The following is an 18,452-nucleotide window of genomic DNA, read 5'->3' on the forward strand; positions in this document are numbered from 1 at the left end:
CAAGTGGAGATTTTCTTAAAAGGGTCAGCTAACTTGGAGACCCAGTTTCCACACCACCTGGTTGTCCACAGGCAGGTGGTCTCCAGACCTATAGGCCGAATACCAGAGACTCAGTGGTCCCCATCTCTCCCTGTGGACTCCCTCATCCCTCCCATTTGGGCAGGAGAAGGGACACCAGTACACACCAGTGCCATGGCCCATTTCCTCCACTGACGGCTTGGTCCAGTCTTGGGCCTTGTCAATGTGAAATAACTTCAGGTCATCTTCATCCAAGGCAATGTCTCCCCAGAAGACAGCTAGGAAGAAAACATAAAAGCAGGTCAACTGAAGGCAAGCGAATGGATTCACCAATGCCCCAGAAAAGACACCCTCCAATCAAATATCTTCCTGAGCCTCAAGTGACAGGCTGGCAGAGAAAGGAGTGACAGGTGATAAGCATGTGCATCAAAGCCATGGGGCTGGGAGCCAACCACCATGACACTCCACATCCTCGGCCCATAAAGTAATCTGGAAGTCTCCTGTCTTGTCCTAACTCTAGGCATCTGAGGGCAAAACCGCCACGCAAAGCCAGCCGTTTCTATTTCTTCGGTTCTCCAGGATGTAAAAGAAAACACATAACCTCATCAGCTGTACTACTGTGCACAGTATCTGCGGCCCTTCCCTGGGGGGAGATTATATTTCCCTGCCTCATTGATGTCACGATTGGCCACACAACCTGCCGTGACTAATGGGGTGTAAGAGGAAGCTCAGGAGCTAGCGCATGATTCACCGTGTCCTCGGTTCCCGTCCCAGAAGACACGCAGTGTTCTAGACAGGGCAAACTCTAGCACTTGGGACTGTGAGTACAGATCCAGAAGGCACAGGCAGGCTCCTCAGGATGGATGTGTCAGCCCGTGTGTTAGAGGCCTGTTCCCAGGGTGGCACTACATCTCTCCCAGGGAGGTGGGGGAGTCTTTAAAAGGTGGGTCCTGTGGGAGGTCCTTGGGTCACTGGGAGGGCTGCCTTTGAGGGGAACTGTGAGACCCTGGCTCCGTCTTCTTTCTCTGGTGCTGAGGTGAGCAGTTTTGCTTTGCATGTACTCCCACCAAGATGTGCCGGCTCACCACAGGCCCAGAGCCACAGCGACAGTTGTTTACAAGTTTTGCTCCTTCCCTGGGGATCAGTTATCCTTCCCCATCTCTGATGGCAGGCTGCACCGTGGGAACATTTTCTTCTGGTTGATAAGAAGTGATGCGCATTCTCCCAAGCAGCACCTTTAAGACCCAGAGCATGGTTTGTCTTTTCCCAAAGCCCTGGGACCAACAATGACCCGGAAACAGAAGCAGGCTGCTCCATCAGGCTGGGACACAGATAGAAGGCAACGTGACCCAGGCTGAACACGGGATAAGAGACGCAAACCTCTGTGGGGCGCACTCCGCCTTGGGCTGCCCCTGAAATCTCTTTTCAGAGTTTTCTGTCCTAAGAAACACATTTGGGACACTGTTCAGCAGCCCTCCAGGAATTAAAGACTCCTAGGAAAAGAAGGGGCCCAGGGACCCATCATGTCCTACCAACCCTGAGACATCTGAGTAGCCTCTTCTTGGGCGCATCCAGGGACAGGGAGCTCTTGCCCTCCTCCACATCCCCCTTGGTCGTTAAACAGGGCTGTTTCTTCAAATCCAGCATTTGGATCTTCTCTCAGAAGCAAGCAAGACCAGAGGGACACCACCCTTTGTGTGTGTGTGTGTGTGTGTGTGTGTGTGTGTGTGTGTGTGTGTGTTACGAGGAATGGAACCCAGGGGCTTTCTACCTCTGGGCTACACTCCCAGACCTAGTTTATATTTTATTTGGAAACAGAATCACACTGAGTTGCTGAGAGCAGGATGCCACCCTTCTTAAGCACTAGCCACTGGCAGGCTCTTCCCCTCTTCCAAGCTTTGCCGTGGCAAGCCTGCACAGCACACCTCCGGTCCCGCTGTTTGGGTAGGTTCCGCAAGCTTAGGCAGCTTGCTCCCAGCCACTTTCTCTTTCTTTCTCTCTTTCTCTCTTTTTTTCTTTCTCTCTTTCTCTTTTTTTCTTTCTCTCTTTCTCTCTCTCTCTCTCTCTCTCTCTCCCTCCCTCCCTCCCTCCCTCCCTCCCTCCCTCCCTCAGGTACACATCATAGTAAGGTTCAGAGCGATAGAAACATACAGGCACAACCACTTGTACGTTCTCCCTCCCCTCCCCATACACAATAACAACAATGGTATTGATAACTTCATAGATCATAAGATTATTTGAACTGTCTCCACCATCGCGGTCCCCCTCTCACCTCTCCACTTCCCCCCACTCCTTCCACTGTTCTGCAAGAACCTCCCCTTATTTGTCTTGGTTTCCCAGTTTCTCTCCAGCTTCTACGTATGAGTGAAAACACACGACCCTTCACTTTCTATGACTGGCTAATCTCACTCAGCATAATATTCTCTGGTTCCGTCCATCTGTTTTCCTGCAAATGACAGAATTTTGTTCTTCTTTATGAATGAATAAAATTCCACTATGTGCATAGACGGTAATTGTGCAACCCATTCATTTGTAGATTGGATCTATAGTCTGGCTATTGTGAATTGTGTGGCCATAAGCCTGAATACGTAGATATCCCTGTAGTATTCTTCATTTCCTTTGGAAAGATCCCTGAGTGATATACCCCAATTCCAACTCTCTCTTTTTTTTTTTTTTTGGTGGTGGTACTGGGGTTCCTGGAAGCCCTTCTACCTCTGGGCTACCCTCCCAGACCTATTTATTTATTTTTTATTTATTTGGAAACAGGGTCGCTTGAGCCAGTGAGGCTGACTACGAACCTGTGCGATCCTCCTGTCTCCACCTCCCAAGCACGGGGATTACAAGTGTGTGCCACCACGCCCGGCTCCAATTCCAACTCTTAACCACAGTCACCCTGCATATGACATCTCCCTGATGAGGAAGAGTGACGGGCCCAACCTGGAGGCTGGAACCAGCGAAGGCCTCGCTGAGGGGATCCTAGAGCAGGAGGATGGCAAGTGTGCAGAAGCTCGGCAGGGAGCTAGCAGGAGGAAAGTACAGGCCGGCCCGGGGGACAGAACGAAGGCCCTGAGGTGAGGAACGGCCAGGCTCTGCGGGGCAGCAGCTGAAGGGACCCAGTGAGGAGGGCCAGCCAGAGAGGGGTCCCAGCCACGTGGACTGCTGAAGAGGGAGAGGGCTAGGCAGGATGTGAGGCTGAAGGGACTGAGCTGGGCAGGGCCGCGGAGGGAGGCTCGGGAGCAGGGAACAAAGTCCAGGGCTGTTCGCATCATCACGAGGCCTCCCTCACTTTGGTATGGCACTCCACAGTTTTCAGTCCCTCCCAGGCACACATCCTCCCACCCCTACTCTGCCTCGCCCCCGTCTCCCTGGATCGCAGTACCCAGCACGGGGCCCAGCACTTGCCCTCAGAACATTTTCATAAGTGAATGAGTGAACGAATGAATGCTCCTTGCAGGGGTCCTAGGGAAGGCCAGGCAAGAGCCCTCTGCAGACTGTGTGGGAGAAGCGAGCAACCAGCCCACGCAGCCAACCCGTGAGACAGGGCAGGGCTGGAACTCAGACCTGTTGACTCCAAACCCGGAGCTCTGTTCACTGCCCCAAGAGGCTCTATCTCTAGGGCTGGGGTGCAAGGTGGGGTTGCTGATGAGCTACTGGCAGCACCTGGCCAGCCCAGCAGGTGCTTAGCTGGAACAGAGCACAGAGGAGAGGCCTGAAGGGTCCCTTACACCCTCCCCCAGTAGAGATTCCAGAGTCTTGGGTGCAGGGATTCGGCAGTGTTGATGCAGCCAGGTCCCTGATGGGGCCTGCATAGCAGGGTGTGGGGTGGCCAGTCAAAAGGGTCTTCAATTCTGTCATCACCAATCATGCCCTCCCCAAGACCCAGGCTCCTTGCTCCTAGGAGCAGCAGGCCCGGGGCAGCCCCTGGTCTTTCTAATGCATCCTGACTACATGTCCCACCCTACCCCTGGGCTCACTCCAAAACCACCTGGGCCCTGGCCTCACCCACAGCATGGCCTCCAGCAGGTGCCTCCCTTCCTGTCCTTGTGCCAACCAGCCATTCCTCATTTTCATCTCTATACTTACAACTCAGGGCTGCACTATGGGCCAGTGTCTCTTTCAGCTCGCCCTCTATTTAGGGTCCTACACAAATATTCTACAGGAGGCTGCACCTCAGGATGGTCTACATTGTGGAATAGGCCTGGTCTACACCGGAAGCTGTGTGTGAGCTATCTTCACCAGTACAATGAGACAGTGGAACCAGCTCCATGTTTCTGGAGTCACCTGCATTAGAAGTGTCAGGGAGCCGGGCTCTGGGTACATGCAGACCAGCTACTGACCTGGCAGAGACTGGGTGGCCTAGCAGGTGCTTAGATGACACAAATTGCAGATGCGAGAAGGTCCTTCGTACCCCACTCCGCTAGCGCTTCCAAGAGTCTTGGGGTGCAGAGACTAATACATGCCTGTAATCTCAGTACTTGGGAGGCTGAGACAGGAGGATCTCAGGTTTGAAGCCAGCCTCAGCAACTAAGTGAGACCCTGTTTCAAAATAATTAAAAGGGCCAGATGTCTAGCTCAGAAGCAGAACACCCTTGGGTTCAATCCCTAGTACTAAAAAAATAATAATAAACAAAATAAAATTAAAAGCACCTAGGGAGAGTCAGTCCGCAGATCTGCAGGCCAATCCAGAGTTATGGAATCAGAATCTCTGGGGACAGGGAGCAGAGATATGCATTTTAATTTATGCATCGCTTTACTCCTATGGAGACTCTAGTGTACCCTGAAGTTTAGATGCCATTGGGGTCCATGGTCTCTGCAATCCTCAAAGTCCAAAATTTTATCTCACTGACTTCTTTTTTTTAAATAAATTTTTATCAGTGCATTGTTGTCATACATTTAAATGAGATTAAAAAAAAAACTTGTGGATATACATATACATGCACACATCACCCAATCAGTCCCTACCCAATCTCTAACCCCTTCCCTCCCCTCCCACCTACCCATGCTTGGCTTCCTGACTGACTTTGGTATGTTTAAGTACATCATGTGCTTTAAAGAGTTTCCCTCTTCCCCCCTTCCGTCCCCTCAGATATGTCACCTTCATTGCTCCTCAGTAGGGTCCCTTCTTCATCTAGAGTTCCTCCTGTTACCTGTTTCTTCCTAATATTTTACACATTAAGAAAAGCATCTGATTTCTTATTTTTTTGTGACATTTCACTGTAAATGCCATAGTTTTGTTCTCCCTTATGGCTGGGCAAAATTCCATTGTGGACATATCCCATAGTTTTGAAATCCACTCATTGGTTGAAGGACATCTTGGCTGGTTGCACAGTTTGGCAATGGTGAACTGTGCAGCTATGAACATGATTGCTCATGCATTGGTTTGGTACTTTGGTTTTCATTCTTTCAGTGATTTCTTTTAAAGAAGCATCAGGCATCTGCCCGGGGCCTGCTTGTCCATCCCAATGGCAAGCCACTCAGGAAGCGAGGGGGGATCTCGCTGACCCTCCATCAGATGGTCACCTGGAGCTACGCCTAGGTTATCAGAGAGACTAGATACGGTGCATGCGTCCCATTGGAATTCCTCTCAGGAAACAGGCGGAGAGGCCAGAGGCGGGGAGAAAGAAGTACAGGGAAACCCTACCCAGGGATGCATTTAGTTCGCTTCAAGTTTCCAGCAGGGGGATTTAACAGGTTTAAAGCAGTTTTCTGTGAATCTTTGTCAAGGGAGTGTATGTACAAACAAACAGGGAGGGTTTTTTTTAGCAAAAAGTTAATCGGCTTAAAGTGTGCAACTAAATAAGCAAAGCTTACATTAAAGTGACTCACGGAGAAAGGACCCCATGGAAGGGAAGTTCTAGGAAATACAATATGGCCTCTATGTTCTTTTGTAGTTCCTTGCTATAAATATTCATGGGATAGTGTTAATGGGGTCCGCAGCTCTATGCAACCACAATAGTTTTTTTGTTTATTCTCAGGACCATGAACTTTGAAACCATGACCCTAAATTTCAGGACTCTGCATTCAGAGGCGATAGCAGAGCAGGAGGGGAGAGTTTGGGCTCCAGAGGACAGAGGAGAGGAAGCGGGGATTGTGAATCGCGCCTCCTGGATCTTTGGGTTGAGATTAAAGGGTAGGATCTGTTTAATATGGGAAGCCTCCTGTCTCCAGGGTCCCCAGCTGCTCCTGGGGAAATGGCCTTCCTGAGGGGACGGATGGCTTAGTTACCCCGGCATATGGCAGAGAGGAGTGGGAAGTCGTAAATATTTTAATTGGATCAAACAGATTCATTGTGAGATTTATATTGAAGACACACACAAAAAAAGACTAGTTTGAATCAAGGCATGCCAATGAAGGTGAAAATTTAAAAGTTATCTAAACAATGTCCTTGTTTTCCATATGGGGAAAGTGGAGCCCAGGAGGCTCACATGACTTGCTTGAAACTATCACCTCTAGAAGCCACATCTGCTCGGGCTCAACTGTGCGCTCTTTCCCAGGCCAGGGACGGGTGATATGAGACTAACATGCGTGCCTTCTCTCGTCCACTCTCACCCAGGACAAATATCCCAACTGATCACGGGCCTGCTATTCACTGAACCTGGACCCAGCCTCTGAATCCATCTCAACACAGTGCCCGAGAAGACAAGCACAAACTGATGGTGCTGAGACCTATTCATCATCTGCATCGTGCATCATCCAGGCGATGTCCATAGCCCATTACCTCTTTGTTCCAGCCAAGGGTTAGCTATTCAAAAGCACTTAAGCTTGAACTCGGGTCTGAGTATGCACATCAGAAATAACGCTGGACCAGAGTCCATAAGCGTTAGAGGTCGATCAGGACCTAGGAGAGCGCCGTACCCAGCTGCCTCCACACAGCAGCACTGAGAGCTGGTTGCCCTGCTTTCTGCCATGGTTGGCCCATCCTATGCTACAGATGAGCCAAGGGGAGCTGGCTGGTGCCTGGGCTGGTGGCCACCTTGTTCAAGGCAGATATGCCCCTCCCTTGCATCTTCATCTGTCAGTCTAGCCATGCCAATATATTCCAGAGCCAAGAATATATCTTCTTGGTTGGCTTTCCAAGAAGAACCTATAACACAAGACAACATAAAGTATGTACCACCTTGGCATAGGCAGGCAAGCCATATCTGCAAAGCTGCTTAAATATTTACGTCCAGCCGGGCGTGGTGGCGCACACTTGCAACCCCAGCATTTGGGTGGCTGAGACAGGAGGATCAAGGTTCACGGAGAGCCTCAGCTACTTAGTGAGGCCCTTTGCAACTCAGTGAGACCCCGATTCCACACTTGTAATCCCAGAATTTGGGAGACCGAGACAGAAGGATTGCAGTTCATGGACAGCCTCACCTACTTAGTGAGGCCCTTTGCAGCTCAGTGAGACCCTGTTTCAAAATAAAGAATAAAAAATAGTGCTGGGAGGGTAGCTCGGAGATAGAATGTCCCTGGGTTCCATCCCCAGTACCAGCAAAAAAAAAAAAAAAAAAAAAAAAAAATAGGGTTGGGGGTGTAACTCGGAGGTAGAATGCCCCTGGGTTCCATCTCCAGTACCACAAGAATAATAAATAAATAAATAAATAAATAAATAAATAATTGTGTAGGTCTAAATAGGTTTTATTGTACATCCAGACCCTCTCCATCCGTGGAGTTCTGTGAGCACTGTGAGGTGACTTCTTGGGCCCATGATCAATTAGCAGTTATCAACTGACCACTGGCACATGGGTGGGGAGACAGCATCGTGCGTGCCACGCATCTGCTGTTTGAAAATTGTTGCGAAGATACTAAACCTTTTCCGGTCACTATATGAATAACCGCAGCAACACCTGCGCTATGATTATGGTTATTCTTTATATTCATCTTATCCACCCTTTCTGCTCTGCTTTGTGCCCAGGAAGCCTGTAAACTTCATTGTCGAGTTCTCCCACCTACTCTGCCTTCTGGTTGCTTCCAAGCAGGAGAAGACCCTGGCAGGACAGGGGAAGAGGAGAGGGAGGTCTGGGCACCCTTCCCTGCTCTGGTGCTGCGGGGCAGGCCGCGGTGCCTCCCTCTGCCACTCCCCTCCCTACCTGCTTCCAGCTGCAGTAGCAGTGCTTTCTCCCCTGCCCTTTGCCACAGGGGCAGCTGGCGAGTCTCTGCGTGTCTCGCCTCAGCTCCGCCTCTCCAACTGTCTGTTCAGTAATGTCCCTTCATCTGAAACATGTGGGGTAAATTCTGTTTCCTGCTGGGGCCCAGACTTATAGATACAGCTATTCGATGAAAATCCTCCCATTATTTCTGTAGCTAAATGGGAAGGTGGGAACGGGGATGACAACTTCAGCCTAAAACGATGCTCTCTGCTGCTGCTCAATTCCAGCAAAATGTGACTCTGCTCTCGCGTTCCGCTGCATTCCCACAGCGCAGACGCTCACGTGGGCCCCACTCAGTAACGGAGAGGAGGACATAGCTGAGGTCCTAAAAGCCGAATTCTCCTTGGATTCTAATTTTCATACTCTGCAACAGATTCCAAGACAAGGCACATCTCATAAACCCTAATATCTCCACTGTGGAATGATTTTTAGTGGAGTCATAAATTACGAGTGCAATTACGCATGACTCATTCCGAAAGATGAGGGCCGAGAGACCCTAAGTAGTGCAGAGGGTGGAAAGATAAGTGGAGATCTGATAAGATATACTACGTGGAGAGCTGAGGAGGCCTGGAGTCTACCTGCAGCCGGGCTCACAGCAATCCATGTGACCTTGGACAAGGTACTGGCCACCAGGCCCTCAGAGTTCTCATAGAAAACATGAAAAACTTAGAATAAATAATGCCAAGGGTTCCTTCCAGCTCTAATGTTCTATCAGTTTTGACTCAAAGACCGACCATTGTTTAATCAGCTGCTCTTAGTAATGGAAGTGGCCTATTCTCCTCTTGACCGAATTCTCTGCCTACAGGTGTAGCGAGTGTGGCCCATGGTGGCAGAGATGGCTTGCTGCCCACCGGTACCCTAATTTCCATTTTCACCCTAATAGAACCTCTGTTTTCAGTTCCAGGCCCTCCAGCAGCCGGCCCTCCCAGACTCCAACATGGCCACCTAGAGCCACGTGACTAAGAGATGATGAAACAGAAGTGACCAGTAGAAGTGCCCAGGAAATCCTCTTTTCTCCCGTTCTTTGTCCCCTTTGCTTCCCACGCCTCCCACATCCAGACCATGCTTGAGGCGGTTTGAGCTCTGGACTCCATCTTGACTCTTGAAGACCAGGGCCTCGAACCAGGGAGAGTGAGCGGCGGGGGAGGGCCTCAGATCCTGGAGGACTACAGGATGGAGCTGCCGCACTGGCCCTGGACCGCAGTCCTCCAGAGTTTAATGTTAGAAAGATACAGGCTTCCATCTTGTTTACACCCCAGCCCCAGCTATGGATATCCTGTCTTTGACATCCTCCATGTTACTGGAGTTGGAACCCTGCAAACCTCTCCCCTTCAACGCCTGACTCGACGTTAGACGTTCTCAGTAGAGGGCACTGCGGCAGACCGCAAGAAGGGCCTTCTCCTCCTGGTTCCGTGGTCTCCTCTATCTTACTCCTACAGCAATGGCTGCTGGCAGTGGTCAGGTGAACCACTGGCCTTGTCCTTTTGAGTTTTACCAGTCTTCACTGGGCAATTCCCTGCTGGCAAGCCTTTTCTGCATGACCACCCCCCATAAGTGGTTTCACTTCCTCTTGCTTTAGTGACCCACAGTCAACTGGGGTCTGAAAATGTTACATGGAATATTCCAGAAAGAGATAATTCGTGAGTTTTAAACTGTGTGCCGTTGTTCTGCATAGCCTAAAGAAATCTTGTGCCATCCTTCACCGTCCTACTTTGTATGCGACTCATCGTTTTGTCCCACATATCCAGGCTGTATATGCTGCCCCCCCCATTAGAAATTTAGTAAGTGGCCGTCTCCATTATCAGACAGGACATCACAATATCACAGCGCTGATGTTCAAGTAATCCTTACCTTGGTAACAATGGCCGCAAAGCACAAGAGTAGGGATGCAAAAACAGAGAATTAATAGCTTGGAAGAGCAGATTAACTCTGGGACTGTGTAATGATGCTGTAGGGCAGAAAGGGAAAATCATGTTCTGGTTTCAGGCACCTACTGACCGTCTTAGAGTGTCCACCTGTAGATAAGAGGTGACCCCTTATCAGCTCTCCAGAGGGCCGCAGCCACACTCTCTCCAATAAAGTTAGACTCTTAGTCTGGAGGGGTGGGGTTGGGTGGCCTCCTCCTCTCCTGCAGTGTTCCTTACAATTGCAATTCTTGTTTTCCTGAGTTGTTTTCATCTTCTTTACTAGTCAACCCCTTTTTGATAATCTATTTCTTTGAGGGGGGTCTGGGAATTTAACCCATGGGCATTCTATCTCAGAGTTATATCCCTGTGCCTCTAACCCTTTTTTGAAACAGGGTCTTGCTAAGTTGCTGACACTGTCCTCAAACATGTAATTCTCCTATCTCAGCCTCTCAAGTACGGGGATTATAGGTGTGTACCACCACACCTGGATTAGTTCACAATTATTTATGTTGAAGTTTCGAATTACTGTTCAAATCACTGGTGTGGTTCTTCTCTCCTAACTCGACTCTGATGAACACAGCCAATGAACTTTGCTCTCTGACTAGTGACTTAGCCTAATCTTCACTGATACGGCCACACAGTGATTTCCCTGGGAAAAGGTCAATGATACCGTGAGAGTAAGCACCCTGCTCTTTTAAAATCTTCTCTCCAAAACATTTCAGTGGCAAATGTGACAGATAAAAGCTTGAGTTCTTAGTATTTAAAAGTTCCCACTCAATGTTAAAAATAAACCTCTAACTAGAAAAATGGACTTGAACAGAGGAAAAGGCCCATGAACAGATACATACATAACAAAAAAATATAAATGGTCTAAATACATTTTAAAATATTCAAAATCATTTGATATCAACACAGCATTTAAAAAATTAGAATACAAAGTATAACCCTAATGAGAATTAAAAGAATAAAAAATTTTCAAAAGGAAATCATGATTTGTTTTTGCAGCACTGGGGATGGAACCCAGGGCTTTGCATACACTAGGCAAGCGCTCTGCCCTGACTGATTCCCCGAGCTCAAAGACTAATTTTGAAAATAAGAATCAGGAGCCCTGAAAGCAGCTATATTTCCAGCGATTTTACGTCTAGGAATTTATCCTAGAGAAATAATTGAAGATGCACATAAAAATCTAGCTACAAGAATGACTCCAGCATCACTATTTATAAAAGCAAAAAAAAAAAAAAGATGATTGGGAAAAAAATCTGTATATCTAAAAAGATGGGACTGGTTTAGTATCTGATGGTGTATCTGTGCAGCCATGTAGAAAACAATTTAAACTAGTGCTGTGCGAGTACATCTTTTACATAAGCAGACTCGGCATAGAAAAGCTCTCGAGTGGGAGTGAAGTTGAAGGCACCTTGACGCAGTTATGCGCAGTGTTTTCAGGGGGGAAAAACACAACCTGCTGTGAATATGCATAGAAAAAATCTGGAAGGAGATACAACAAAATGAGATTACTGGACATTTCTGGTCCTTGCCGTATGTGTTTTCGAAATGTTCTCCAATGGTTGTGTATTGACCATGTAATTCAGAAAAACTTTTTACACTAAAACATTAATCTCCCTTTCCTGTCCACCTCGAGGAGACCCCAGTACTTGCCCAACATATCTGGATGACTTCATTCATATTTCAAGCATGACCTTGAGGCACAGCACAGCTCAGGACCCCTTTCCACACACACAGCCCAATCTCTTTCCATTTTCTCTCCCTTTCTGTTCCCAAGGCCAGTCTTTCAGCTCTCGGGGCCTGACATCTTGGTGGCCCCATTCTTCTGCTTCCTGAGTCTACATTTTAAGCATCGTATGTCTTCATTAAAACAGTCCTCGGATGAAAACCAACAATACCTCTCTACTTCCATAGGAAGATGTTTCAGCATAACAGTTTGGAGTCATTACTCCAAACGTATCCAATCTTACTATCATTCTACAAAGTAAACCAGAGTAAACCCCTGGTTCCAAGCTCATCCTAAGAGCATCGCCTCACCCAGACTCACACCGTTTATTCTACCTGAAATGCCTTCCCCTGCATTCCAGCTGCTCCAGGTTTCACCCACCCCTTCAGGTCAAGTTCAGGGCTTACTTCACCAGGAAGCCTCCCTTGAATGATGGCTATGGCTAAGCAGAAAAACAAAAGCAACAAGCCACGGAAGAGAGGAGAGGCTGGTAGACAGCATGGGGAAGTGACAGTCAAGCTGAGTCCTGGAGGGGGAGGCAGAGGTGAGAACTTGGACAGTCTGGAGACCATTCCTGGTAGGAGGAAGAACGTTCTGGAGACTGTGGTGGGGAGAGAGAGAGGGAGGCTGAGTCCAGTCCTGAGCACACAGGGCCTGCCCAAGGCTCCCACCTGAGAGTATCAGAACTCATTCACGCAGAGTCCTAAGAAGGTCTATTTGGCAAACATGCCCAGATGTGAGTTCAGAAAGAGCCTTCTGCCTGCAACATGGAGTTGTTTCAGGAGGCAAGAGCAGAGTCAGGGAGAGCAGTCCAGGCCCCAGCACAGAAGCCCGTGTGTGTGTGAGCTGCTGGGGGCTTAGACCAAACACTGGCAGAGGATGGACAGAGGTGGACGGGCTCAATTTTGGAAGTAGAACTAGCAGGCCTCGAGTTGGGCTGCAGGACAGGGGCAGGGGGATCGGGTGGCCAGGCTGGCAACCAGTGTTTTAGTTTAAACACCTGGGTAGACTCTGGCACCAGCCTGGCGTCTGTGGCAAGGGGGCCCAGCACTTTGAGAGCCAAGGAGGACAGGATGGGAAAGCAGGGAGGGCAACGGCCCGTGGACATGGAAAATGGGAATGCTATCCCATTTTAGGGATATCATTCCACTTAAGAGGCAGGTAGCTTGGGGCCTCATAGTGACTCCCGGCCAGTGACCCAGGTGGGAGGAAGGGGAGGAGGCTCGGTGCAAATCGCAGGATGAAGCGGGAGATAAGTGGCCCCGCTGGCGGAGCAGGCTAAGACTCGGGGCTGAACATCAGCACTCAAGTGCTCATGCAGGCCAGCTTGAGAATATTTATTGGTAACTGGCAGAAATGGTTGGAGGGTGGCGTGATCACAGATAGGGCTGTAACCAATCAGCAAAGAAAGCTCTGTTCCCCGTTGCTATGTTTGCATCCAGGCAGAACTGGATTATGAGCAGGCTGAGGGGGACCGTGAGAAACCTGCTTATATCCATTTGGTTTATCTGTCCTCCTCTCCCCGCTTCACAGGAGAGAGCGAGCTAGAGGTGGAACGAAACATTGTCACATACCACATACTGCGGGTCCCAAGGGAACTCTTTGCAGCCCTGAGAGGGAGAGATAAGTACACACAGGCCACTGAGATTGTCACTTGAAGTTCGTAAGCAGGAAGCCATCATAGGAATACTAATAATAGCAAAGAGAAGCTAACGACAGTTTGCTAAGTTCCTCGTGTTTGTTCCACATTTAACCTCCAAACAAGCCAATTTGATGGATTTTGATATCATTTCCATTTTCCAAATGAGGAAACCTGAGGCTCAGAGAGGTTAAGAAACTTGGCCGAAGCCACACAGATAGTAAGGGCAGAGATGAACTTCAAGGCACAGGCTGCCAAAGAGGCTCCAACAGGATGTTTGCTGCTTCTGCTCTTCGGGCCCTGAGCCTCCCGGGGAACTTGACCGTCCATCTCAGCTCCTGTCTCAGCGCTCTCCTTCTGGGGAGAAGAGTAGCTGGCCTCATTGCCCTCTGCTGCCCTGACACCCGTGCCCTGCCCCGGGGCTTTCTGGAAAGGAATCAGCACCTTGGGTTGCTCGTTTGTTCTTCCCAGTAGCTGGGATTGAGGAGAGCTGAAGGCCAGAATTCTCTCGTCCTTGTTCAATTCTTAGCTGAGGATGAAGAAAAAGCTGGGGAGAAGTGGTAGGCTCTGGTCCTCTGGGGAACAAATACCCAAATGTGACCTTCAGGCTAGACAGAAAGGGGGAGCTTACCCGCTGGCGAGAGCTGGAGGGAGCGCCGAGATTCATGGTGCCTGTTCCATCTCTTGGAAGTCCAGTGTCCTAGGTAGGTCCCAGCACAGGCTCTCCCCTGTGCAAGCCCCCAGACTATGACCTGTAGTGCCCATGAGATCACACGGGGCTGGGCCCTATCCCATGAGCACCCCATAACCTGGTCTGTGTGAGACCAGCAGAGGGAAAGCAAGGAGTTTTGCAAACCATCAGGGAGGGCCCAGATTTGAAAGCAAAGCTGCCATGGAGAGTTAATATCATTGCTCTTCCTCCTTAAAAACAGGGCTGAGAGGCAAAGGTTTGGGGTCCCGTGAAGTTACAGCCTCTATTCAGACGGCTTGACAAGGGCTGGGGCTGTAGCTCGGTGGTAGAAGGCGTGCCTAGCAGGTGCGAGACAGATTGCTTGACACAGTCTCCTGGGAGAATGTGCACCTCCATTAAATGTGGGGTGGGCCCACATCCTGCTGCTGCTTTGGGTCTTTGAATCCTGGAAGCCAAAGGAAGGAGCACAGCTTTGGGAGTGGCTGGGAGGTGCTGCTAGGCCCAGCTCCACCAAACAGCCAGGGGCTGGTTTCCAAGGTGGTGCAGAGACCCTCAGCCTCCTCCTCCGGGAGGCCCTCAAGATTCATGGCAGCTTTCAGCCTTTAAGTCCCCAGACATAGAGGAGCTATTGTGTCGGCATCCTTAAAAAACAGGGCCCCGCAGGACAACGCCACAGAGGTGGGGCTGTTGTGGGTGGCTCTGGGGTAACTTTAAAACATCATCTGGCTGTGGTTGTTCAGATACTGGGTTTCTTGCCATTTGCAAATCTTTTTGGAGTTCTATGGGATGATAATAACAAAAATAATGTCTACCACATTCCAGGTATTATTCTACATGCAGTGTCTATAGAAACTCATTTAATTTTCATGGTAACCCAATGCAGTGACCCCATTTTATAGATGAGGAAACGGAGCCCCGGCAAGCCTAAGCGGGTCTGTTCTGGTTCCCGTGACAGTTAGTGGATAGTTAGAGTCAGGCCTTTAACCAGGGCCACTTGCTTAAAGAGCCTGCCTGCTTCATCCTCTGTCTCACGTGAATGGAAAACAGTGCCACTCACGGAACCCAATTTGTCCAAGCATTTTTGGGGCCATGACAGGTTCTTCAGGGGCCGTGTGATTCCAGCAGTGAATCTGTGCTAGAACACCTAGCATATTTGTTGAGCACTCCTTTCTACCTGCTAGGTGCAATGCCGAGTGCCCTTCACACAGCAGCAGCCTGCTACACAACGCAGATTGAAGAAACTGAAGTGTTAAAGGCTGAGGACTTGCTCCGGGTCTCACAGCTAGTCAGTAACAGAGTCCAGAGAGAAAACCTAAATTTGACGCCAAAGTGTAGGTACGAAGCCACAGTGAAGCCACAGCAAAGTCCTGTTCTTTGTGGGCTGGGGAAGAGCCAAAGACCCACACTAGCATGGCCCCGAGAAGGAGTGGTCGGCTGGAGGCCCAGAACCGACCATCGAGGTGCTGCGGCGTGAAGGCCTGCTCACCTGTCTACAGTCCGGTTCCATCTGGCCGCGACTCCTGCTGGGTGGGAGGCACCGGTGCTGCTGTTCAACGGGCACACGGACCCTCAGCACCAGTGCACCCTGGCATGTGCCAGGACCCGCAGATCGGGGGCTGTTGTGGGTGGCTCTGCAGTAACATTAGCACCCCCCACCCCTGGCTCGCTGTGCCAGACAGAGGAGGAAAGGACTCTGCTAACACACAGCCCACCCCAGGAAGGGGCGAGCCGTGCCACTCGCTGCACTTCGGGGCAGGAGGAAGGACAGATGGGTTCCATGGATGTAAGACTTGGAGACTTATCTGAGTGCCGAACATGGGCTCATCCACACAGACAGTGTCAAAAGTCAAAGGAGCATGGATGTCAGGCAGAAAGTCCAGGCCCGAAGCTCAGTTTCCCCATATGCAAACTAGCAACCGTCAAAGCTGCCGCATGCTAGTGTTGGAGTCAACGGGGTGGCACCGGTCATCATTCTGTGATTGCAGCAGCCCCACCCCAGGGGCCCGTGTTCCCCGGCCCGGCCTCCCCTTCCCTAGGAACAGCCCACCTGGCATGAGCCCTGGATTCCATTTGATATGTGAGGGCCACACATGCCGCACGGCACGGCCGGCCAAGGCGACTCCTCAGCTGGACGCTGCCTACTCAACTCGGTGTTCTTCAGGAGCCAAGGCAGCAAGTTCCCTCCCTCAGTTCAGCTCCCATTTATCTTTATTTACTTTTATTTCTTTAAAGCATCTTGACTGGCCAGGCATGGTGCGCACGCTTGTAATCCCCGCACTTGGGAGGCAGAGACAGGAGGATTGCGCAGGTTCGAAGCCAACCGCACTGGTTTAAGAGACCCTGTTTCCACATAAAAAAGTATAAAAATAGGTCTGGGAGTGTAGCCCATGGGAGTGTAGCCGGAGGTAGAAGGGCTTCCAGGGACCCCAGTACCACTAAAAACATAAAATAATTAATTAATTAATAAAAATAAAGCATCTTGACTGAGATCTAACTTACATAACCATGAAATTCACCCTTTACTTACTTTTGTGATCCTGTTTAACAACAATGATCAGGACTAATATTAAGAACCCATAACTCTGATTACACTATAGGAAATCAATTACTTATTACAAAAATTCAAATTCCTCTAAAGCATTTCAACAGCTGAGCTCAAGAAGCACTTGTGAGCACCCACCTATCCTGTGCTTTGATGACGTAAACACAATCACGGAGGCTTGCCTGATGCTAGACACAGTGCTCGGAAGTGACCAACACACACGGAATGATTTCAGCCTTGGAGCAACTCTGATCAATGGGTTTTAGTAGTTCTTTTCAAACGAGGAGACTGAGGCCTATGGAGCTTAAGTCACTTACTCAAGGTCACACAACCTCGCAAAGGGGCAGGTCTTGTGGGGAGTGATGTTTGTGCCCTTGTGTTTGAGGTGGGGTCTTGTTAATTAGCGAAGCTGGTCTCCAACTCATGGGCTTAAGTGATCCTCCCGCCTCAGCCTCATGAGCAGTTGGGAATACAGGGGCCACAGCCACACCTGGCTCAAGGGGCAGAGTCTGAGTCCAGGTCAGGCAGGTGTCGAGGAGACTGAGCCCTTAACCAGCTCAAGTCTTTCCCAGTGCACCGCAGGGAGTGAGCGACTAGAGACAAAGGTGCTGCTCCTGCTGGGGATGGGGAAAGGCAGTCATTTATTCCCAATATGGCCCTACAATATTTTGATTCTATCCGATCAGCACTTGACCATCAGCAAAGACCTCGGGACACTGGGGATGAAAACAGAGATGTTAAAATGCCAGTCACCTTTACCAGACATGGCCGTGGGATCTCTTAGGAGCTCGTGGGATACCAGGGAGATAAGCTTGCAGGAGGCACCAGGTGAGCCTCCTCACCTGGAATGGCTAGAGGAGACTGCCGCGTCCCCAGCTGCACGCTGGGTGCCCTTACGAGGTCTGCGGCTCCCTGACCAGGGCAGCTTCATGGTACAGGCTGACAGTGTGGAGCTCCTTCAGCCACGGAGCCAGTTCACACAGGGCAGAAAGCATCCCTCCTGCATTCGGGGGACAATGGCAAGCACCTGCAGAATTCTGGATGCTGCTCTAGGTTCTGGGCACAACAACAACAACAACTACAAAAACTGATTTCTGGGATTATGCTTGTAATCCCAGCGCTTGGGAGGCTGAGCCAGGAGGATCGCACAGGTTCGAAGCCAGCCTCAGCTACTGAGTGAGGCTCTCAGCAACTTAGTGAGACCCTGTTTTTCAAATGAAGTATAAAATAGGTCTGGGAGTGTAGCTCGGAGGTAGAATGCTCCTGGGTTCCATCCCCAGTACCACAAAAAGAAAAGCAAAGAAAGAAACTAGCCTCACAGCAGTAGTGTGGGGGTGGCTGGAGGAGAGCACTCTGAGTGGAAAAAACAAAACAAAACAACTGAGCAGTAGGGCGTCCTGGGAGAATGAAAAGGTGGGGTGGAGCCCCGCATTCCAGGCAGAAGTCAGGTGTGGAAGGGCAGCAGGGAACCCAGCCTTCCTCACGGAGAAAGAACCAATCCCCAGGCCCCAACCCTCACCACCAGCTCCTGAGCCATAAACCATCAGGTGCCACCAATTTATCCAAACCCAGGACTCCCAGCTGTGAGGGAAGCCCTGGTGTTTGTCTATTTATAGCTATCCACTGGTTCCATTGGATTGAATAAACCTCAAAGGCTTGAAAGCGCTTTGCCATCATCTGAGCCTTAAGGAGCCGGTTTTGGTGACCTGAGTCACATACCCTCGGCTCAGCCCTGACACTTTCATGCCTGTGCTCTGTGTCTCACTTTTCTGCCTTGGAACATTTTCTGAA

General features: G+C 49.9%; 1 protein-coding gene across 1 annotated transcript in view; it reads right to left on the reverse strand.

The window, feature by feature from the left end:
- Window positions 1-18,452, reverse strand: part of TLL2 (tolloid like 2) — a gene marked incomplete at its 5' end in the record, with an annotated part of 130,478 nt that overhangs the window by 106,166 nt on the left and 5,860 nt on the right. The window contains one exon of the mRNA XM_080693686.1: window positions 186-296. Coding sequence (XP_080549812.1) covers window positions 186-296 — 111 coding nt within the window. The remainder of the gene's footprint in view (window positions 1-185; window positions 297-18,452) is intronic.

This window comes from Muscardinus avellanarius, assembly GCF_963383645.1.
Source record: "Muscardinus avellanarius genome assembly, chromosome: 4".
Taxonomy (NCBI): domain Eukaryota; kingdom Metazoa; phylum Chordata; class Mammalia; order Rodentia; family Gliridae; genus Muscardinus; species Muscardinus avellanarius.